Consider the following 25,378-nt stretch of genomic DNA (forward strand, 5'->3'; position numbering starts at 1 on the left):
TGTCCCTTACGTCTGTATCTAATCTTAGTCTCTATTGTGATGTTGTCGAGATGCTTTTGTGAAGTGTTTTTGTATACTGTCTATTACGACACCCGTGTGTAGTGATGGAGAATGTCAGCAGGACCATTGTGATACAGATACTGAACTAAAAAAGTATCACTCAAATGGAAAAAAGGATTATTTCTCTGCAGTCGTGATGTTTACTTGTCCAACAGAAACCTCTGTACTTTCACCCTTGTACAGCGCAGCAGAATGCTAACACTTTAGATAAGATAATCCTAATCTCCTATTGAGCAATTCATTTTTATTACAGAACATTAATACAATATAATGTTTGTACTGTATGCCCCACAGTCTGGCGACAAGTACTGTAGTATTAATGGAAGAAAGTCTACAGAAGTAAATCTCTGAGTGGCCTACACCAGCTAGAGCGGGGAAAAAGTTGCAACCGGCGCACCCAGATCTATGTTCAGGACACTCGCACCACCGACTTAGAGAGTCTGTCAGCATGAACATTGGCCTGCCTTCCTTATTCTGCATTGCAGCTCTGTTTTCATGAAAATGGCTTCGCTCTCAATTCCCCAACGATTTGGATGGATTGTGCGTGTGAACATACAGCATGGCACTGCGGTGCACCAGCCCGAATGAATGGGCCTAATCGGGAGGGAGTCTCGCGCCGCGGACACCATGGCTGAGTCAGCGGCAAGATAGGGCATCTCGCTTCTTTTTTCTGCTACTCCCTAGCGGGAAAAAAGAAGCAAGTGGCTCCCATTGAAGTCAATGGGAGCCGTTTTGGCACATGGATTTTGAGGCGGATTCCGCATCAAAATCCGCTGCCGAAAAACTTCATGTGAACTAGCCTTAACTGTAGACAGTTTGACAAAGTGGCAGATGTTACTCAAGCAATAGGGGGTGAAACGGAGTAGCAGTTAGGGAACGTTATCTAGAGAGGAGAAAGAAACCCCGCAGAAGAAGAAATGCCCTACAAGCCTATTCAGTGTTTTATTCTTATAGAAATTAGCTGATCTTCATGAAAATGGAGCTACAATGCATAATAAGAAAGGCATCTTTGGAAAGCAGCTCTACAAGGTACTGTCAATTAGTTTGATACCATTCCCCCCCCCCCCCCATGCTGAAAGACTCTCCTTAAGGCTGGGGCCCCACGGGACGTAAATGCCGCGATATGCCTGCAGCGGAGACGCAGCGGGAAAAATCGTGGCGTTTTACAGTGCAAGCTAAGGGGATGGGATTCATGCGGATCCCATGCCCACTTTGTGGAAGAAATTGCAGCGCGGACAAATGCTACTGGCAAAGCCGTTGTGGCTTTGCAAATCTTACCATGTCAATTATATCTACGGAAACGCCGGCGGCGTTCCCATAGATATAATTGTAACAGAGAGTCTGCAGAGGAAAATCATGCAGAAGGATAAGTTAAGGTCACCTGCCTCAGTCAGTGCTTTCCCCTTGTAAACTGGTGTCTCCGGTGCCAAAATATCAACAGTTTTGTCCATATGCATTGGAACAATGAGAGCGTTGCCACTTATCTCTCTGGAGCAATAGGGATACCCTTGTTGCTCCAAAGACCTAATTTGCATATCGACAAAAACAATGATATCTAAGCAGCAGAGGCCCCAATTTACAATGGGAAAGCCCTATTTTATTCAAGTGAAACCTTATCTATCTGCAGAGCTGGGATGACATGCTGGGTTCTAGTGATAATCCCCCTTAGACATTGTTGCTATTACCTAAGTCACTGTATGTTAGTATTAGTTGAGTATTTTATGGTAGAACTTGGGCTCTGTTACCTATGCACTATACAGTCTATTGTTTTTGCACAGTAAGAGGGTGACAATATAACAATGGATGGTGGGGGGATCCAACAGAAGCCCCGCACAGCACACAATAAATGTAACACTGTACAGAATACTAAAGATGATGGAAATCTTTACATCCAAACCTGTTTGTTCCTACGTGGAGAGTAAATATGAGTTTATGTGCCTATTACTTATTCCAGTAAGTTGTGTTTATACTGATAAATTCTTACTAAATGCCGCAGATAGTTTGAGCATATCTAATATTTAATGTGTCGCCCAGAGACGGCTCCATCTAGAAGTACTGCTGAACTCCTCCTCCTGCTATGAGCAACCCCACTATCTGTCATGCTTTTGTTACGTGGCCGGCCTGCTGATAGTACACAAGCACAACAGATTGATTTATAAAATGGGTGACTGGCACTGACTATCCCTGCATGTTCTTCAGCGCTGGTGGAATTTGACCATTTGTACAGATCCATATTTACACCTGGGTTGCACAGCTACATGGTCACCTGTCCATACACCCTGGTTGGTTCATTCTGGTTTTGCTTGGAACTGATTGCAGAAAACCTTTTAACTTTATTGGGTCGAGGAGTGAATAGACACAAAATACAATGTGTTCTGAAAATAGACATATGATGGACATTGTTATAACGGCCATCGTGCCCATTATGGTTTCTGCTACGCAACTCCCCATATCTCTGATTTCCGGCCCCATATGAGTTGGGTAAGGACCTGTAATGGGGTAGTTAGACCAATATTGTACAAGTGGAGGCATCCGGTTTGGAAAATGAAATTTGTTGTACTTTCCGATACAATTTGAAAAATAGCATGGCATGGCGTACCAGTATGGCGGACACTCTTCTGGCCCTATGGATATGTTTAATGCATACGATGGGAGCTTTTCTGGTGTAAATATTAATCTCCAAGCACAAATACAATGTATACGTATCCTAACACAGTCCCACAAGACAGAATGTTCTCCTTTAAATTTTCTGTTATCTCTAAATCTGCAAATGTGCAACATCTTATATTGCTGCACCCTATATATCACGTATAATATGCTATTGGTTTCCTCGTTTGGGGAAGAGGGACCTTTAAGGTCCCCCGAGGCTCCACATCCAAGTGTAACTCCAGCTTCCTTACCTCCTGTAGGTATATCCCAGGGGGAACGTTTGACTGCAGAGGTAGACATGCAGGATCTGCCATTCAGCTGTAAAAAGTTGGTCGAAAATCCCAGTGGGAGCTATAATGGTTGCTAAATTTTATCATGCATTCCTACAAATGGATAAAAAATATCTGAATTTGACACTTACTAGTGTTTTTCAGATTACAGGAGTATTAGCATTTATTGCAATGGGCTATGGAAGATAATGAACCTGTCCAAGGATTTCTTGTAAAAATCTGAAATAATCTAACATTTTCCATTGCGGCTTATTAGCAATCTGTGTAACCTTCACCTCTACAGTTCACTATGGGGAGTCCCAGGTTACAAGGCAAACAGGTATTCTTTGCTTTTTATGTAGCTAGGGTAAATCTTGTGTCTTAGGAACCTGAGAACTCCTTACAAAGGTGTTAAACAATCTTCTATGTATAGATTTTCTTCTGTGTGCAATCTTTAGCTCATTTTTTTTTTTAACGGCTTTGCTTTTTTTTTCTTGCAGAAAAGATTAAAAGATGAAGCAAAGAAAGCAATTGGGCGGCTGCAGTTGCGTACCATCAAGCAAGGAGATAAGGTAATAATGGTTGGAAGCACAGGCGTAACTGGAAGCTATGGGGCCCCAATGCAAAATCTGTTATGGGGTCACTAAATACCTTGTGCACTTTAGAATAGTGGTATGGTTTATGTAGTAGACGGGCCTTTGGGGCCCCCTCAAGGTCCAGGACCCAATAGCAACTGCTACTGCTGTACCTCCTATAGCTACACCTATGGATGGATGGATTGTAAAACTGGTCCACTGCCCTCGCGTATTAAAGCTTTCTAATTTAGTCGTAGCAGCTCTGCTCCCAAAATGGCTGCTAAAACATGCGCTCAAAGCCCTTCTTAGGGATTAGATAGGAACTAAACTACAGTTTTAGCACTTGCAGCACAGATTAGCTAAATGTGTAATATCCCTTTAACATACCTCCCAACTTTTGAAGAGCCGAAAGAGGGACAAAATATGCGCGACCACTGCAAACTTGGCTCGGTCCACTTTTATGTTGACTCTGCCCATTCTCATTCATTTTTCATGTGCCCCCACGCATTATAATCCTCCTATAGTCACCTGTAAATTATATTTCCCCCCTCCATCTCTCCCACAGTTTCATATAACCCCTTTATCTGTCCCCAGTTTCATGTCCCCCTTTCTCTGCCCCGTTTCATGTCCCCCTTTCTCTGCCCCGTTTCATGTCCCCTTTCTCTGCCCCCAGATTCGTCCCCCCATCTCTTCCCCCAGACTCATGTCCCCCTTCATCTGCCCCAATGTGATGCCGTTCCCCCCCCCCATATGACCCCAGTTTCTGCCCCCTACATTACGTTCCCCTCAATGTTTAACACAAATACTTATACTCCCCTTATATGATCCTGTGCATGGATCATATATTTTGGGGTTGCATAAAAATTTTTGGGAAAAAAACCCTTTTATAGCATTTCTCTGGCTGCCAGCCATTCTTCCTGTGTCCCTCCTTCCCCATGCGCACTTGGCCTGTCTCGTCTCTTACCTCTGGCAGCTATATATCTCCCTTGAGAACAAAACGTTCAGCTTGTGCATGTTTTCTGAATGTGGATGGGAAGTAACATCACTGCCAGACACTCCTGCCAGCAGCATACCTTCCCAGAGAACAACATGTTCAGGTAGCTGAAAATTTACATGCCCACTTCTTCTTTCTCACCACATATTGGCTTGGTTGGCCAACATTTATCTAATGCGAAGAGATGCTTGTCTATGCATTCTGTGATTAGGGGCGCATCTTCTCTGAGGACTCGGCAGCGCTTCATGGAATAAATATTATTTTTAAACCTGCTGCTATGTATTATTTCAATATATAGCTGCTGATAATTTTTACTTACCCATCCACGCTCTAGTGTCGCACGGCCTCTGCCGCCAGCTTTAGGCAGCGCTGTACTTGTGTCAAGACACTACTTTCCTGGCGTTCTTCAGTCTTGGCTACAGCGCACCCTGGAGATGGCAGCAGAAGGCGGACTGTATAAGAGCGTGGACGGGTGAGTAGAAAGTATCGGCCACTAACTATTGCAATTAAACAATAGGTAGGGAATGGTGTTTTTTTTTTTTTTTTTTTTTTTTTTTTTTTTTTTTTTTATAAAGGATGAGGGTGGGGGGCTTTCTATAGTTTGCCTCAGGCAGCAGAGAGGCTAGGATCACTCCTATCTATGATAAAACCATCATGGAGTCCAGAACCAATCTAATTTCCCCATGTTATATACGCACACTAGGGCTAATTTATTTTATTACGTTATTGGAGTATTGAAGTTTTGTTTCAAGATTTTCATATCTCACATTCTGATGGAAACCTTAAAACAACCAGATTTCACTTGCTGATGTTGCATTCCATCTGCTGGCATGATATCGGTCGCAATACTCCGCTTTCTGGACACCTGTTTTACAGAAGAAGGAAACTGAATACTCTGCATATCCTGCCCTATGAGCCCGAGCGCTGTATTGGCGGATGTAACTGAACTAGTTACACACAGCTCAGTGGATTAAACAGATTTAGATTCTTAGTGCGGTGAAACGAAACCGTGTACATAATATGACCTTTTATCTGCTCCAATACACCTATACCTGTGTTAGTAGGGTTACGCCCTGACCAAGTCTACCAGATCTGTCATATACCCTGCACTGTACTTTCTGTTGTCTCATTTGCCTTTTGTGTTAGGTTATCCTAACAAGGAAGTAAATGATTCCTAGAACAAATAAGGTTGTATCTATGTGACGTATTCTTCAACAACCTAATATTTACCGCGCTACAATGTATTTCTTTTATGTTACTTTATTCATTGTACAACACGGCAATAAAACTCAAACTAAGGAAAGAATAAAATCACTGCATAAGCTCCTGGCCATTTGCCTTATTCTCAAGACAATGAGGTTTTTGGTTAAACTCCTCGAATATTCAATGTGCTTAACCCCTTGGTGTTTGGCCGCTTACACGCATTCCTATGGTGGGGAGGTATTCGATAGAATACTACTCGCTCATCTCTAGTCTTAATGGTTGCGGGACAATTTTTTCTTTGTATGACTTTCTTATGGGCTTCACTGCTCACTCGCCATATTCTTGATGATTGCAGTTGTGGGTACTAAAGCTGTGCCCCTTTCTAGTATCTGAGAGATCGCTTCAGCGCACGTTACTGCCACTATCAAGAATTCGCTCTAGGATGGGGGCAATATACACTGAAAGAAATTTCCTATTCCCTCTATGCCTGAAAACGATTTTGTTGCATGTTTGGTGCACAAAGATGTGCCAATGTTTCTACCGCTATATAACTCATGCCATCATACCAGGAAGTTGGCATGGGTTTTTGGTGAAATTTAGGCCATGGGAGTATGCCTTACTTATAAAGAGGCTGAGGCTTCTTAATAATTGAAGTGCATCTCTTGCCAGCTGGGGACTTAAGACTGACATACAGAACACCATTGTTTTACAATTTGGACTTGGAGAAGAAGCTAAAGTCACATGGACAGTGATTATTTACACATGCACCATGGGAGGAGCACTAGGTCCCAGGTGGAACCTGCTCACTGGGGACATAGAAAGCTCCATATCTTCATGCAATGGGTCAGATATTTAGTGAAAAGTTTTCACCAGTGCACAACCATTTTGGCATATTATTACACTATTGCAAGAAATCCTTCACCTGTAATTGTCTGTTGCATTACATACATGAGTGTGTGTGTATATGTGTGTGTGTGTATATGTGTATATATATATATATATATATATATATATATATATATATAAATATATATATAAAATTTATTTATTATATTAATGTCTGTTGCATACATTAGCATTCTTCTTGGCAGAGATATTCCCGGTAGTATTAGGGAATATATTTCTGCCTATTGTATTTTTCTACCACCTAGTAAGGACTTTCTGTAAAGATCAAGGCGCAGACCAATGATGAGTGCAAAAATAGGATTACTCATGTACCAAAACTACAGCTCCCTAACCTTGGTATGTGCCTGGTAAGACTGGCATTATGCCAACTACTTCTTCATAGGACTTCCAGCTCCACCTAAACCAGAGAAGTGTCCTACAAGTGTCAGCCTTTGTAAAGTAACAAGTAGCGGTTACATTTAGGTTAGACAAAGTGATATGTTATGTAAAGCCATGTTATGTAATCCCATTGCTTTACAACGCCAAGCATCCGCTTTTAATTAAAGGGATTGTGTTTAGAGAAAACACTGACAATTTGTCCACAGGTTGTGTATGTTATTGAAGCTCAACCTCATTCCCTTTGTGGGTTGTCTGTTGTTCCTGTATTGCTAAACTGGACAGGTTTGGCGTCATTTCAGCAAAAAAGCAGCCATGTTTTCCTAATTCTCGGCTTCCCCTTTAATGGAAAAGTTAAGTCAAAATGTTAGCCCGTCTTTACCACTTGTATATCATAACTACATATCATATACTTGCTGTTACAATATGGTTTCTATATGGTAGCAGCCTGTGGCTAATACATCTCATTACAACTTTACTGTCACACTAGGGCATTTGTCAGACATATATATTCAGACCGCTAAACTCTTCCCATATGACAGACTTTATACAATGATATATTGTAGCAAGTTATCTAACACTTATCTTATATTTGCCATTCTATTACTGTTCTCTGTTGTTTTACTTCATAGGATTTCCCATATAATGACTAAGGTTTTCTCTAAATTTCCACTGGATGATCATTTTAGGATTATCCTATAATTGAGGCGGATGCATCCTCAAGTGGTTCCAGGGATGAATATATGTCTTTATTATATCTAGTAATCCTATATTTGCAAATAAGGAAGCTAAATACAGTCTTTAAAAAGAATTAAAATTTTTATTTCTTTTATTTTGTGAATAAAAATGCATCCTATGAACAACACAATGAATTGTAGCAAAGCTGTACCCAAAGCTGGACGCGTCCTCGTAAGCTTCTCATGGTCTTAAGTAGCCGTGGCCTTACCTCCAGTTATAAAACACTTTAGAAATGAATAGTACATGTCACTTTATAATATAGATTGGTAAGGACATCTCTCCACTCTCTCTTCTTCTTAGTTTCCACAGAATTTGTCTCTGTATCAATCTCCCATATCAAATTCTATGGAGAGGGGAGAGGGAGGAGGATGATGCGGCCGGCTAGTTAATTGAGTTACTGCCTCATTCTGTACATTGATTCAGTTGTGTCAGAAACGCTCCCTGACTTAGTGTAGCAGAGTATAGCAGCAGCATTAATATGTGTTTTCCAGCAGTCTCCTCCTCCACCCTCCCCTCTCCATAGAATAATATATACGCGCCCTTATAAATGGAGAATTAAACCTATTTCTTTAATAAAGATACATTACAAAGCTTCATCTATTCACCTGTACTATTCAGTTATATTTTCTTTTAAAGCTGATGGTCCACATTAATTTGGGATTGGTGCTTCATTTTCACAGTATGCAGTTCTGATCATCCTATCCCCTGATCGCCTACTCCCTCAGAGTATTATGTAACTATCATTTACCTGAATAGGAGCTATATACTCTTGTACACATATGACAGATGATTATCATTATTCTTTGTCTGAGTTGGTTGCATCCTATAAAAACTGGGGTCTGGTCAGCTTTACCCTTTTCTCAGGTATCCTGAGGGCCATCGCTTATGACCTTCAAGAGGTCCAGTCTTTGTCTTTCTAAATCAGTTGGAGGACTAAATTGCGAGATAAGAGGCAGAGGGATATTCCATAACAATTCCTTTAAAGAATGTTTCCTTATGACAAGGCTTGTTCTTTCTTTTATCGACGTCTGAGAGAGTCCAACTATGCCAAGCCCTTCCTACCATGGTCTAGCTTATCTTGCATTGCAAAGCAAGGACTCTTATTACAAACCAAACTGTAGCAATGAGCAGACATGATTTATAGTCCGCCATCTAGCACTGGTGTATATACTGTACAATGTACTGGTAAACAACACCAAGGCTTTTCTAGAGGGAAAAGCATCGTGAGTCACCACAGGAAGGCTGCCTCTACAGTTTCAGCTTTCCTTCTGTATGACCTCAGCAAATGATCCCTCTAGTGATTTACATCTCCTCTATTCACATAGGGGCCACTTGTTGTTCAAGACTCGCTCGACTAGTTCCCCGCTGCCTGAAAAACTTCACCCATAAAGATAATACCATTTCATCAGATTTCAGATAAAGCTTCTATTTTTACCTTCCATATTAAGGTCTCTGCATTCAATAGAGGCTGATACGTATAAATAACCTGTATTGTGTAACACGCTATGAAGAAACTGGAGGAAGGCGTAGAACATATTGGTTACGTATATTTTTTTTCCTATTTTTTTTTTTTGTGCGTTTCAAATAACTCCAGGATCTAAGGTCCCATTCACATCTGTGTTTGCATTTCCATTTGGGGAGTCTGCTTGGGGACCACCTCGAACAGAAACCTATACGCATTAAAAAGCGGTTACCTAAGGAAACGACGTGGACCCCATAGACTATAATAGGGTCTGTGTGGTTTTTGCACAAAACCTGCTGCTTGCAGGACACTTCTCTCCACGTTTCATGCGGAAACCAAACAGACCCCATTATAGTCTATGGGTCTGTGGATTTCCCAGGTAACCTTTTTTTTTTTTTGAAATGCAGATTGTGAGCCCCATATATGGATCACAATACACTTCCCCCCCCCCCCTTCCCCCCCCCCCCATCAGTATGTCTTTGTAGAATGGAAGGAAATCCACGCAAACACGGGGAGAACATACAAACTCCTTGCAGATGTTGTTCCTGGCAGGATTTGAACTCAGGACTCCAGGGCTGCAGTGCTAACCACTGAGCCGCCTTGTTGCCCCATGGTAACTGCTTTTTAATGCATATAGGTTTCCGTTAAGGGGGTCCCCAAGCGGACTCCCTGAACGTAAACCCGAACGCAGATGTGAATGGGGCCTAAGATCACTAAAGGGGTTGTCTCACTGTAACCAATGATCAAGAGGGCCTGGACGCCTTTGTTGAAGAGAATAATATTACAGGTTATAGATTCTAGATTTTAAGGACACGTTGATCCAGAGTTTTTATACTGACTGCCAGATTGTAGTCGGGAAAGAATTTTTTTTCCCCCCTGAAATTGGGCAATTGACTTAAGCCTCATGGGTTTTGGGGTTTTTTTGCCTTCCCCTGGATCAACACTGTAGGGTTATAGGTTGGACTTCATGGACTGATGTCTTCATCCAACCTCATCTACTATGATATATCCATTGCAGTCTCAGGCCTTACTATAACTCCTAGGCAGCATGCCCGCTGCCTTGGGGTCATATTTGACGCAGACCTTTCCTTCACCCCTCATATTGAATCACTCGCACGTTCATGTCACCTCCACCTCAAAAACATCTCCAGAATACGCCCTTTCCTTACCAGAGATACACTAAAGACACTTATTGTCTCTCTGATTCATTCTCGCCTTGACTACTATAACTCCTTACGAATCGGTCTTCCCCTCACTAAACTCTCCCCTCTACAATCTATTCTGAATGCAGCGGCCAGGCTCATCTATCAGGCTAGACGCTACAGCGATGCCTCTGGTCTGTGCCAGTCACTACATTGGCTGCCTATTCATTATAGAATAAAATATAAAGTTATTACTCTCATCCACAAGGCTCTCCATAATGCCGCACCTCCCTACATTTCTTCCCTCATCTGTCTACCGCCCAACCCGTGCTCTCCGCTCACTCAATGACCTAACACTTACATCCTCTATTATCAGAACCTCCCATGCTCGTATACAAGACTTCTCCCGAGCTGCACCACTTCTCTGGAATGCTCTACCCCGGACAATCAGATTAACTCCCAACTTCTACAGTTTCAAACGCAAACTAAAGACGCATCTTTTCAGACAAGCCTATCACAATTCCTAATGCACAAAATTGTCTGAACACTGTTTAAGCAATGCCGCCCCTGCTACCTCTTGTGTCACCCCCTCTACCTCATAGATTGTAAGCTCTTTTGAGCAGGGCCCTCAGTCCCATTGTGTGAAATGACGTTCTTTGTTATGTATGTCTGTATCTGAACCCTATAAATTGTACAGCGCTGCGGAATATGTTGGTGCTATATAAATAAAATGTTTTATTATTATTATGTAACCTATCCACAGTGACCCTCACCAGTTAAGCACATGCACAACTCCTCTCCATTCAAGTCTATAAGACTGGGAAGATTACTAAGCCCTGAATTCGACTGTCTCTCCGTTCAAATGGAGCACGAGACCCCCTTTCTCATAAATCATGAGTCCCAAATCCAATGGATAAGTGATCTATTGTTATGGTGGGAATGCCGTTTAACTGCAGTCCTATGACAAAGCACATGTAAGGAGGCACTGTGGTGTCACGTACATGGTGCCAGGTAACAAATTGAGCACTAGTACATCTATAAGATTTAGTACATGACAGATGGATGTGTTTTGTAAGCTGTTGAGCCCTGGAGAATAAATAAGAACAAGTAATTGCACACTGATACATGTGACGGAGAAGACCTTACCCTGGAGAATTGAGAGACAATAAGATTCTGGAATGAGTATAAGCAAGCTAATTCCCTCTTCCAGTTTGTATAGGTACAGCTGCAAATGTATTTGTATATTTCCGGGGGGATAGTGGCGGAAAAAAACAGTTATTAAAAAAAAAAAAACGATGTTGTAGAATAGTTTTTCTATCACGGCTATTACAAGTACAAAATCCACTTTTTATCAAAATTGCAATACAAAATAGCCACTGTCAGACTCTTTAAAGAGGACCACTCAACAGGTCTGAAAAGTGCAATGAGAGACTCGATCAACCTAAGCATTTTGGTATTTTGTTTACCCCAAACCGTTCAGTTGTTCCAAAGATATAAGCCCTTTTGGTGTTGATGCAAATCGGGGTATACTAGCCAAGTGGGCGGTAACACTGCCTGATATTCAGCACACAGAGACCCGCCCCTGAGGAGCCAGTGTTACTGTCACCTTGCTGACAGACCCTAATTTGCATTAGGTTAGTAATGAATCATAAAGCCCATTAATATGTACAGCATTATTGGCTAATTCACTGTCCTCATTAACCAATTTTTTTCTTAATGTCTCCTCACTAGGTGCTCGGTCCAGATGGTGATAGCTGTGCTGTTTGTATTGAAGCCTACAAAGCAAATGATGTTGTGCGAATCTTAACATGCAAGTAAGTACATAGGCTTATACCATTCTGTAAGTGACATAGGCATATACCATTCCGTAAGTGACATAGGCTTATACCATACCGTAAGTGACATAGGCATATACCATACATGACATAACGTGAAATATGATACAATACCAACATTTCACAAACCAGTAAGCTATCCTGTGCCAATCTGCTTGTGGGCCGCCTTGCTATCACTATGTGGACAATCTGGTCAGGGAGTTAACCATTTCCATGCAACTAGCCAAAGGTTCAAGGCGTATGCTCCTTCACTACCTGGCAATATTTGCTAAAACTCTCATGTCTGAATAGGTGACAGATCTGTAAGTGACCTCTCATGTTGGGTTTAAGCTGCTTAGTTTTGGAAAAATAAGATCATGGGGATTAAGATGGAAATGGCTGATCAAGCAATGTGGGCATTTAATGTAGACCGCTTTGGCTGTAATTACGGTAGTTGTCTGTAATGGGTAAAACTATATGTAATATTAATACAGGTTAGGGGCTCATGCACACAAGAGTATTACATCACCATACCTGATCTGTATATTTAGTGGCAAAGATCACCTCTGACGCTGTGTGACTTCCTCTAACCAAATCTACCGGTATCTGCCTCTTCCCACATTATGCTCGGTAGCTTTTTCTGGTGCTTTTATTTGAAGCCCATATGAGGTGGGGGGAATCCTAAAAGGAGAGGACATACAAACCTCTGGTTTTAGCTTCCAAAACAGTGTCAAAGTATGCATCTATGGTTTGCCAGAGGGAAGACATAGAGGCTGTTATATCACCCAGCTTTCCCAGGAAGAGAAAGGTACTAAGAAAAATTTAATGAGAAGCCACAAATCACAATTAAAGACAATTTAAAAGGAGGTATCCATTGTCTCATGTAACCCATCAGGGTTTATAAATCTAGAAAGCCTCTCTTTGAGCTTAGAAAATCTTTTGCAGAAAAAGGAATCCATTGAGGTCAATGGGAGGCTTTTTTTCAGCGCTGAAATTACACACCAAATTACTCACCATTTTCCTCCGTGTGAATGGACCCTGATTATTATTTTAATATACTCTCTAAGAACTGCTTGGTGGTATTATCTACATCCGCCAACAGACACTTCCTTCTGTTTTATTAACATATATATATATATATATATATATATATATATATATATATATAATATATCTCCCTCTATATTAACTGTTTATATGGCTTGAAAAAGGCACTCAACTGGTGTTGAAAAGCGTTGCTCAATATAAGGTATAGATTGTCTCCAGCACCCTGGATTTGTGACCTGGATACTGATCTGGCAGAGGGAACAAATAGAAGCAGAGGGAATAGTGCCACCTGCAGGCCATAGTAAGATATAATTTATAACCACCACCAATGTGTATTGTAGCACCACAAAACAATGAGATAAAAGGGGTTTGTAGTTTAAGGATTCTATTTCAAATGTAAAGAACTAAAGTGTTCTTTGTACATGAACTAATGTAACTCTTAAAAGGTTAGCCCATAACTTCCTAATATAACCTTTTTTATATTCTGTAAAGCCACAACCCCTTTTTTTTTTTTTTTTTAGGCAAGGCTTTTATTTATATAGATTGTGAGCCCCATATAGGGATCACAATGTACTTCTTGTATGTCTTTGTAGAATGGGAGGAAATCCATGCAAACACGGGGAGAACATTCTTTGCAGATATTGTTCCTGGCAGGATTCGAGCCCAGGACTCCAGCACTGCAAGGCTACAGTGCTAACCACTGAGCCACCGCGTTGCCCCACTTAGGCAAGGCTTTTGACCCATCCACAAGATGGCGGCAGATTGGAGGATATCATTATCCATAATATGGACAATTACTTTTCATTTTAGTACCGTGTTCTCCTAGGTTCTCACTAGCGTTCGGTTTTCTGTTCTTTGAGGTTCCCTAAAAAATGGAAATCTAGTCTGCTTAAAAAGTGATTACCTGCGCAAACCTATGGACCACGTAGACTATAATGGGGTTCACCAGATTTCCATACAGATTCTACGCAAAGAATGCGGAAAAATGCAGAGATAAAAGTTCTGCTTACAAGTGGTTTCTGGGACTGAATCCAGCCTTACCGAGCTGCAAAACCTCCAGGGAACAGATTCAACCTTTTATTTCACCTTGATTTATTTTAGTTATATTGTTATTTTATCATGAGCCGGGTCGCACCATCCATGAGGCGAACTGAGGAGATGGACTCAAGGAATAAACTGCTACCTATATACCAATAATGGAATCCTTATTAATATTAACTTCATAAACTGGGTCATAAATGCTAATAGAAAATATGGCTGAACATAGACTATTGTCATGTACCTGGAGAAGACCCCATTCTGGGGCTCCAACGTGCTTCTTTTCAATATGTTATCCATTTTCGTTCTTTCATCTAACCTATTGAGAAGGCAAAGCTTCTATGAATGACCAGGATGAAAGAGATATATGTTTTATTTATTTATTACAAAAAGGTGCATCCAAATGTTAACAAATTTTATCCTTTTTCCCACATTTTAGTCATTTCTTCCACAAGAATTGCATTGATCCCTGGTTGTTGGAACACCGAACATGTCCAATGTGCAAGTGCGACATTCTGAAATCTTTAGGAATTGCAGTAAGTCACAAGACAAGACACAGACCAACAACATGATATAGGAATTGTATTACCTTTAGGCCTTATTCACATGACTGTAACATTTTTGACAACCATTACAAACGTACACCTCCATTTTTAAAGGGCTTTTTTTATCTCTTCAATTTCATTGCTATAAGCTAAACCCAAGATTGGAACCAAAAATAATTAAGATTCACATATAGTAAAATAGTTGTAACCGTAGATAAACTGAGTATTGCATATGCTGAACACTTAGGGCTAGTTCACATGGGGGACGTATTGGCGGATTTTGGTCCTGAATGTGACACGGGAAACTTCCTGCTCCAGAGTAGGCCCAAATGAATTGGCCTAGTCCGGAGGGCGGACGCCGGGGCTGAATCAGCCGTGGAATCCGCTTGAAGAAAGAGCAGCTCACTTCTTTTTTCCGTGAGCGGCAACATGCCACTCACGGAAAAAAGTAAGCTAGCGGTCTAAACAGACCGCTACTGTGAGGGGGATGGATTCAGCGCCAAAATCCGCCCCCTCTTGCCCCGTGTCAACGAGCCCTTATATTCCGTAAGTATGCTGACTTTGTTCTGGATTTTTGATTTTTGCAACTTTTATTTTTTTTTCTGATACTGAGATCATTTTGGTATTGAAAAATTTAATGTAGAAAAATAATATATAGATCCTAAGGTTTCCCATAACTTCAAATCTTACAAAAAAGAACCTACGGAAGAATAACAATTTAAAAAAAAAAAAAAAAGCAGAAACAAAATTTAACCCATTAGTGTGTCCCGGCACTGACCATCCCCCCCCCCCCCCCTCCCAAAAGCACTTCACATTGAGTATATTACATTTCAAGAGTCTACAGAAATACCATTCACAAAATTAAGATCTCAAAATGGCAGCCTGACGCATAAAAGGTTATAGGGATAGTTGCGCAAACCATCAATGGTTACATTGTAATAAGAGATGTCTCTACTGCTCATTTGAAGGCTGATGAAGAAGAACAAGATACCTCCGTGGCAATATCTTCTGTATCCAGTGAGGTTCAACAGACTACAATGCAAGTAGAGGAAGAGACCCGTAGTGACAATGCGTCGTCTGGATACGCCTCTGTCCGTGGTCTGGAAGAGCTTACAGAAGAACCAGAGAACCTATGTGAGTATACTCGCATTACTGTAAATCATATGGGTACGATCCCAAAAACACAATAAGAAGCCATGCTTTATCTCTATGTTGCCATATTTTCATTTTCTGCTGTTTTTATGACTTTTCTTTCCTGTAAGAAGTAAACCTATTTGTAAAAACCACATAACCGCTCTCTGCGGACTTTCTACCCCCTATTAGAGCTCGTTCACACGGGGCAAGAGGGGGTGGATTGTGGCGCGGAATTCGCCTCAAAATCTGCCCCCTCAACATAGAGGTCCATGTAGACCGCTAGCGTTCTTTTTTTTTTTTTTTTCTGCTAGCCGTTTGTTCCCGCTAGCGGGAAAAAAGTAGCGAGCTGCCCTTTCTTCAGGCAGATTCTGTGACAGATTCAGCCCCGGCGTCCGCCTCGCGACAGCACCCTCTGGACTAGGCCCATTCATTTGGGCCTAATCCGGTAGCGGAAAGCCACGACGGGATGCCGTGCACTGCACTGGCATCCTGACGCGGCAGCCGCGACTGAATGTGCACCGTGGAATCCCCATGGGTAAATTGACATGTTGTGATTTTAAAAAACTTTGGAGTTTTTGAAAATCACATTTCTGCTGCAGATTTTTTTTCTGTAATGTGTAGATGGGATTGGCATGCTAAGGGGATGTTCACACTACTGTTACTAATGTCCGTTGCTGTCTTCCATCACAGAATAATGGCAACGGACATTGAACTGTCACAGAAAATAGTCATAGACTGATTCTGATCATATTGTTTACATTAGTGTCAATGGAAGCGGATACAGAATCAGTCTGTGACTGTTTAATGTCCGTTGCTGTCATCCTATGATGGAAGACAGCAACGGACATTAATAACAGTAGTGTGAACTCTCCCCTAGGATGTTACACTAACTTAACTAATAGGACCTTTGCATTATACTCTGGGTCACAGTGGTTGCTTCTATAGTGATTCCACCCTTTGTGCACCATGACGCTTTAGTTAATGATCTTTATTAGTTGCTAATTGAACCAAAGACCGTTTTTGTACAGATTTCTAACTTCGCCTAGCTGCCCAGCACTGAACTGTAATAACGTACTGCTATAAATCCATGCTAGTGCTGTTAACCCTATAATCAAATGTCACCATATTCACCTGGTATATACAAAACTGAATAATTCATACATTTATTGAGACGCGAGTCTTTACAAAGTGAATTTCATTTCAATCCCAATCTCTTTGGTTTTCTAGATGAGAACGTAGAGCTGGTAAACAATGACGCCTCGGCCACAGCGGTTGAAGTTCTTCCTCACATGGATAATCCGACATTCGAAAGTGAAGATGTCCCCCACATTCAGAGCGTGAAGTCTTGAGTGACACCATGAAAGGACAGTGCAGACATGGGCTCTTCAAGTCCAGCTTCCTACATAGTTTTAAACAACAGAAAACATAGACTCTGAAAGGCATCACCCCTACACTTCGTACAGATGGAGGCAAAGGCATCTTACTTGGTCCTACATTCATTGCTGGCTGGATCTGGAGCCTTATGTACTAGAATTTTAATTTTAATGTTTTTTTTTTTTGTTGTTTTTTTTTCTGGGCTAAAAATATTGATGACTTCTTCTAAGGACCGGTCATCAATATCAAATCAGTAGGTGTCTGACACTTGGCACACCCACTGGTCAGCTGATACACAGAGAAGGGAGAAGGTAGCAGACAGCTCTGTTCTCTGTGTAGAGACCAGACCAAGTAGGGCAGATGAGCTCGCATTTATTTCAATGGTACCTAAGCTTTAGTGACTTGATTCTGTCTTGGAGCTGTCTGCTTCCTACTCCATTATCTGTGCCTTAACGTACATGAGCTCCTTATTGTTGGGGGTGGTGGGTGTCAAACCATCACTAATCTGGTATCGGAGCTATCCTTGGGGTAGGTCAGTGATATCAGATCAGTGTCGACACCCAGAATCTCATCGATCGCCTGATAAGTAGAGAACAGCGCTGTCTGCTTCCTGCTCCATTCTGTGAATAGCAGTCAGACCAGATAAATCCAGGTTATCCCCAAAAATTCCCTTGACCGCTAAGGCCCCACGTTGCGGAAAAGTTGCTTTTTGTTGCAGATTTTTCTGAGCGAAATCCAGGACTTCTTATACCTCTCCCTTTCGTCAAATCCACTCCTGGCTTTGGCTCAAAAAATTGGAACAAAAAAGCAAATCTTCTGCAAGGTGGGACTAGGTACAAGTACTTTCACTGTTTCTTTTAAGAAGGATCTAACTATAAAAAGAAAGAAATACTAAAACCTTGACAGTCCATAGTTTATTATAATAACACACAATGTAATTTTACATACCAATTTCTATCTAGACAAAATGATCTAGTTTTAGTTTGTCTTGCACTAGATACCTCACGAAATCTCTAATGCTATATTTGCTCTAATCACTTTTGATGTCACGTTAATGAATTGTTAGATTTTTACCAAAATTAGTAATTCAGTGTTTGTCAAGGCATGGAATATGAGACACTGTGAATGTTATACGGCAGGGTTGGGTCGCTCTGTTTTGTAAGGGAGGTGGAGATATTGGAGCGCTTCTACAGCAAGAATTCCACATTCTGCCCTTTTACTATGAAACAGTATTAGATATTTTATTTTTAAAAAATTTTAAGATCTGCAAATGAAGACTTCTAAAAACGGCCACAATAACCATTGATATTACAAGCAGAAGAGACCTTGAAATGAATTGGATATTCTCCCAAAATGAGTAGATTAATAACAACAAAAGTCAATCTCAAGGGCTAGTTTACATTTGTCGCATGTAGATTTTTCTGTGGAGTTGGTACTGTGTAAAATCTGTGTAAATCTGACATAATAGTCATAGGATGGACTTGGACCATGTTCTCAAAGCCACAGAAGAAAATCTACTATGTATACTTTGTTTCAGTGCTGAAAATGTGCAAAAACCGCCCTGTCGGAACAAGGCTTAAAATATAGTGGGAGTTACTTGTAAACGCATTTCAAGTAGTTGCTATTAGAATAGATGAACTACTAAAATTACCATTCTATATAGTAAGTATTGTAGCCAAAGAAGTCCTGATTAAATCTATACAGATATAATATGACATAATTATACATAGATAAAATATTCATTTATATAAGGCTAGGGCTACATGCCAACACTGACCACTAACTTCCATCGTGCAACCAGACATTGCCATGTCACCCTGCAACTCCTTCACTAATGGAGTCACGTTGCGAACCCAAGGTTACTGCGACAGAGACAAAAAGATCAGCACTGCTGGATTTTTTTGCAACTAGGATTTGCAGTTGCAGCACCCTCAGGATTGCAAGGTTACTCCATTTACTTACAGTAAATTAGTGAAGGCGTCTTAGGACGTTGTGCCGACTCGGTGGCCAAAGCCGCCATTGACCCCTGGCCTAATAGTCATACTCTTAGAGGTTTGTGGAGCTATATAAATGCTGTTGCTGCTTAAAAAGATAGGTAAAAGTACAATTTTGTATTTGTGTGTTCGTATAATGTTCAAAGGAGTTCTCTGAATCTTTTTTGATAGCCTATCACGGATAGGATGACACAAGGTCCCCACACAGATCAGCTGTTTGACACTGCCTTCAGACACCGTACTATAGAGTGTTTACAGCTGGTGGTAGATGGCTCTGTACACTGTGTAGCGGATGGACCATGCTATTATAGCACGGCTCCCATTATCTTCAGCGGGGAGCAGAGCTGCCATAAACTCCTACAACCATTATATAAGTCATCTGCTTCAGATGCTATACACTGTGTAGTGCAGAAGTCATATACAGTTGATCAGTATAGGGGCCAGATGTCTTTCCCCATCCCACTGACATTGATGGCCTATCCTAACAGTCCCGGAAAAAACCCATGTCGTAATGAATGTGAAGCTATACATTGGGCATTACACCATTGTACAATTTGAGTCATTCTCCATTATCTTAAGACAAACCTTTGTACCTAAGGAACCTCTGGATTAGGTTGTAGCAGTAGGGGATTTCTAGGGGGTGTATTCAGACCTGGAAAATTTGTAGCTAAAAATTCAGAACTGTCCTGATTTATCGTAATGAGGCAAATATTGTAAAATCTGCTATTTCCAGATGTACGGAATGGAGTTTCGATTGTGCAATAAACCAGCTGCAAGTTTCTCTTATCTAAAAACAGTGACACTCTTGTCTTTGAGCCCCTCCAAAAAATTAAACCGGCTCTACCTCTACCAACAACTGGAGTTGTAATACAATCTTCTATGGTGCACAACTACTGTGATATAGCGCTCCGAAATAGGAACTGGAAGAATAAGGCGGAACCCAACATTGGTAAAAAAATCTCCTTTGTTTCAATGGACAAGGGAATCATACCCCTTTACATCAGTCAAATCTGGAAAACCAATAAAATTATATATAATCTAGTATAGGTGACAGATCCCCTTAAAATAAATCATCATCTCAATATAGTTGCCTAAATGCCTACATATTTGTGGACGTCCATCGATGTGGGTACACGAGAGGTGCTATGTATTATTGGTAGCAGCAAAAATACCTCTATGGACTGGGCTAGTATGCATGTTCAATGACCGCTATGTACTTGACCTAGGTTGGTGTTCCTATAGAGACTATATGAATTTTTAAGAGATTTTATGCCTTTTTGTGGTTAATTGCAAATGGATAAATTAGAATGCAGGATTATTAGAAGAATAATCCATTTTATATATTTTATATTTACAAATAATAACCTATTCATGGTGTGAACTCTGAGATCAGATGTTCTCCCTCGTTGTAATTTAATGGAAAACGCACTTTATTTTCATGTTCTTTATAGCAGTAACCTCATGTATAATTTAATGTTTGTGAATGGAAGAAAAATTATATTTTTTTTTTTTGTTCCTTTATAAAATCTAGCAACCTGTAACTGGGAAATTTTAAAATTCTGTAAATATCTCCTGATTTGTATTAATAAATTATGTAAATAAATCATCTTCAATTAGTTGTTTCATGAAGCGGTTTTATTTTTACATTTAGTCTGCATGTTTAAGAGCATATCTTACAAATCGGCTCCTTGAAGACCTTATTTTTATACACACCAGTATATTACACAGAACCAGATATCACATCAGTATATTACACAGAACCAGGTATCACATCAGTATATTACACAGAACCAGGTATCACATCAGTATATTATACAGAACCAGGTATCACATCAGTATATTATACAGAACCAGGTATCGCATCTGTATATTACACAGAACCAGGTATCACATCAGTATATTACACAGAACCAGGTATCACATCAGTATATTACACAGAACCAGGTATCACATCAGTATATTACACAGAACCAGGGACCACATCAGTATATTACACAGAACCAGGTATCACATCAGTATATAATACAGGACCAGGTATCACATCAGTATATTACACAGAACCAGGTATCACATCAGTATATTACACAGAACCAGGTATCACATCAGTATATTACACAGAACCAGGTATCACATCAGTATATTACACAGAACCAGGTATCACATCAGTATATTACACAGAACCAGGTATCACATCAGTATATTACACAGAATCAGGTATCACATCAGTATATTACACAGAACCAGGTATCACATCATTATATTACACAGAACCAGGTATCACATCAGTATATTACACAGAACCAGGTATCACATCAGTATATTACACAGAACCAGGTATCACATCAGTATATTACACAGAACCAGGTATCACATCAGTATATTACACAGAACCAGGTATCACATCAGTATATTACACAGAACCAGGTATCACATCAGTATATTACACAGAACCAGGCCTAGACTGGCACAGTTCTCCTTTCATTCTTAATACCCAGGACAATAGCTCTTTAAATCTTAGTCCTCATTATGGCTCCTTTCTAAACCCATATAGTATATTGAGTCATTACAGAGAGAACTTTTTCAAGTGTTTATTTCTGTTAATGTTGATGGTTATGGCTTACAGTCAAAGAAAACCCAAAAGTCATTATTTCAGAAAATTAGAATATTATATAAGACCTGTAAAAAAAAAAAAAAAATTAACACAGAAATGTTGGTCAAATGAAAAGTCTGTCCAATAAATGCCCTCAATACTTGGTCAGGGCTCCTTTTGCATGAATGCATTAATGTGGCATGGAGGGATCAGCCTGTAGAGGGGTTATGGAAGCCCAGGTTGTATGATAGCAGCCTTCAGCTCATCGGCATTGTTGGGTCTGGGGTCTCTCATAGATTCTCTATGGGGTTAAGATCAGGCAAGTTTGCTGGCCCATCAAGCACAGTGATACTGTGGTTATTTAAACCAGGTCTTGGTACTTTTGGCAGTGTGAACAGGGGCCAAGTCCTGCTGGAAAATGAAACTTCCATCTCCAAAAAGCTTGTGGGCACAGGGAAGCCTGTAGTGCTCTAGAATTTCCTGGTAGACAGCTGCACTGACTTTGGTCTTGATGAAACACAGTGGACCTACACCAGCAGATGACATGGCTGCCCAAACCATCACTGATTGTGGAAACTTCTCACTAGACCTCAAGCAGCTTGGATTGTGTACAGCGCCCCCTCCACTCTTCCTCCAAACTCCAGGACCTTCCAAATGAAATGCAAAATTTACTTTCATCTGGAAACACCTTTGACCACTGAGCAACAGTCCAGAACTTCTTGATGATATTCTAACTTATTGAGATGCATTAGTACCTGCAAGTCCCATTCCCAGTTTTTAACAAGACCGGGGGTGATCCCAACTCTACGTATATAACATATAAGGAATGCTGGTTCACACAAAAAGGCTCAAAAGTCATTAGAGAATGGGAAAATGTAGAGAAGTGGACAGGCGTGAAAGTTAGTTAGCTCTCCAAAATCCCAAGTAGAAGGGCCCATGTTCTAGACTGATCTCCACTCCCCTTTGCTTATGAATAGAGATGAGCGAACAGTGTTCTATCGAACACATGTTCGATCGGATATCAGGGTGTTCGCCATGTTCGAATCGAATCGAACACCGCGTGGTAAAGTGCGCCAAAATTCGATTCCCCTCCCACCTTCCCTGGCGCCTTTTTTGCACCAATAACAGCGCAGGGGAGGTGGGACAGGAACTACGACACCGGGGGCATTGAAAAAAATTGGAAAAAGTCATTGGCTGCCGAAATCAGGTGACCTCCATTTTAGACGAATAGTGGATTTCAAATCCGGGTCATATGAGAATGTGAACTTTGTGACTATGAGACAGGGATAGCTGTACAGGCAGGGATAGCTAGGGATAACCTTTATTTAGGGGGGAATGTTATTAAAAATAACTTTTTGGGGCTCTATCGGGTGTGTAATTATGATTTTTGTGAGATAAACTTTTTCCCATAGGGATGCATTGGCCAGCGCTGATTGGCCGAATTCCGTACTCTGGCCAATCAGTGCTGGCCAATGCATTCTATTAGCTTGATGAAGCAGAGTGTGCACAAGGGTTCAGGCGCACCCTCGGCTCTGATGTAGGAGAGCCGAGGGTGCACTTGAACCCTTGTGCACCCTCGGCTCTGCTACATCAGAGCCGAGGGTGCGCTTGAACCCTTGTGCACACTCTGCTTCATCAAGCTAATAGAATGCATTAGCCAGCGCTGATTGGCCAATGCATTCTATTAGCCCGATGAAGTAGAGCTGAATGTGTGTGCTAAGCACACACATTCAGCTCTACTTCATCGGGCTAATAGAATGCATTGGCCAGTGCTGATTGGCCAGAGTACGGAATTCGGCCAATCAGCGCTGGCTCTGCTGGAGGAGGCGGAGTCTAAGATCGCTCCACACCAGTCTCCATTCAGGTCCGACCTTAGACTCCGCCTCCTCCAGCAGAGCCAGCGTGATTGGCCGAATTCCGTACTCTGGCCAATCAGCACTGGCTAATGCATTGTATTGGCGTGATGAAGCAGTGCTGAATGAGTGTGCTTAGCACACACATTCAGCTCTACTTCATCGGGCTAATAGAATGCATTGGCCAATCAGCGCTGGCCAATGCATTCTATTAGCGTGAACTGAGTTTGCACAGGGGTTCTAGTGCACCCTCGGCTCTGCTACATCAGATTGCTACATCTGATGTAGCAGTGCCGAGTGTGCATCAGATGTGTAGTTGAGCAAAACTGACTCAGCACTGCTAAGTCTCTGCATTCGCATAGGAATGCATTGGCCAGCCTTCGGCCAATCAGCGCTGGCTCTGCCGGAGGAGGCGGAGTCTAAGGTCGGACCTGAATGGAGACTGGTGTGGAGCGATCTTAGACTCCGCCTCCTCCAGCAGAGCCAGCGCTGATTGGTCGAGTTCCGTACTCTGGCCAATCAGCACTGGCCAATGCATTTCTATGGGGAAAAGTTAGCTTGCGAAAATCGCAAACTGACAGGGATTTCCATGAAATAAAGTGACTTTTATGCCCCCAGACATGCTTCCCCTGCTGTCCCAGTGTCATTCCAGAGGTGTTGGTATCATTTCCTGGGGTGTCATAGTGGACTTGGTGACCCTCCAGACACGAATTTGGGTTTCCCCCTTAACGAGTTTATGTTCCCCATAGACTATAATGGGGTTCGAAACCCAATCGAACACTCGAACAGTGAGCGGCTGTTCGAATCGAATTTCGAACCTCGAACATTTTAGTGTTCGCTCATCTCTACTTATGAACTGTGTTGCATGAAATGTGCATAAATGTACAGTAGATGGCAGCATTAGAAAAGGAATAACACGAATACAGAACTAGAAGGTCAACTAAAACATAGACCTTGCCCCAATGGCATCTGTTATTCCAATACCTATTGCCAGATCTTCAAAGGCGAAATCCAGCTCACCCTTCCCTTCCCCCTCGCTGCATGAAGGATGTTGGACAGATGTTATGGAAAAAGCAGGATAAGACATAAAGAAGTTCTTAAAGGGGAGCTCTGAAAAGACCCCAGAGTATAATAATAGTTTGTGGGTGCTGTACCCCCAAATTTTGGGTCTTGCTGAACCCAAATTATTTCCAATATTGGTAATGAACACCGTTGGGGTGTGGAGGGGCCGCTATGGAACATTATACTGTGTAATGGTTAGTTTGGATATTACAGTGCGTGTACATTGGGCGTTATACTGTGTGGGAGCCATGAAAGGGGGTGCTATGCTGTGTGTGTGTGTGTGGAGGAGGGACAAGGTCTGAAGCCTGACTTCTGATACCTGGGGTCTGCTCTACTTGACTTTTGACATTTTGAGTCAGAAATCACATAGAAGCCAGTAAGCACATACAATAGTGGACATTTATCATGCACCATCATTCTAACACAATTTTCACCAAATAAACATGTTGTGCGCCACATTCATCAAGTGTTTTAAATACTTTTATGACTTGTACAAAAAGGGGTGTGGACTCATGGAAAAGGGGCATAACCTACAACATTGCTCCAAAAACATG

At 41.4% G+C, this 25,378-nt stretch overlaps 1 protein-coding gene across 2 annotated transcripts in view; it reads left to right on the top strand.

Annotated features, from left to right (window-relative positions):
* The window catches only part of RNF128 (ring finger protein 128), an 81,578-nt gene extending 60,684 nt beyond the window's left edge, over positions 1-20,894 (top strand). For both annotated transcript variants that reach the window (XM_075259059.1, XM_075259058.1), the window contains exons 3-7: positions 3,479-3,550; positions 12,105-12,187; positions 14,712-14,808; positions 15,786-15,951; positions 17,179-20,894. In XM_075259059.1, the coding sequence (XP_075115160.1) occupies positions 3,479-3,550; positions 12,105-12,187; positions 14,712-14,808; positions 15,786-15,951; positions 17,179-17,300 (540 nt within the window). In that variant the 3' untranslated portion in view covers positions 17,301-20,894. The remainder of the gene's footprint in view (positions 1-3,478; positions 3,551-12,104; positions 12,188-14,711; positions 14,809-15,785; positions 15,952-17,178) is intronic.
* Positions 20,895-25,378: the final 4,484 nt, after the last annotated feature.

The sequence above is a fragment of the Leptodactylus fuscus genome, chromosome 11 (genome assembly GCF_031893055.1).
Source record: "Leptodactylus fuscus isolate aLepFus1 chromosome 11, aLepFus1.hap2, whole genome shotgun sequence".
Taxonomy (NCBI): Eukaryota; Metazoa; Chordata; class Amphibia; order Anura; family Leptodactylidae; genus Leptodactylus; species Leptodactylus fuscus.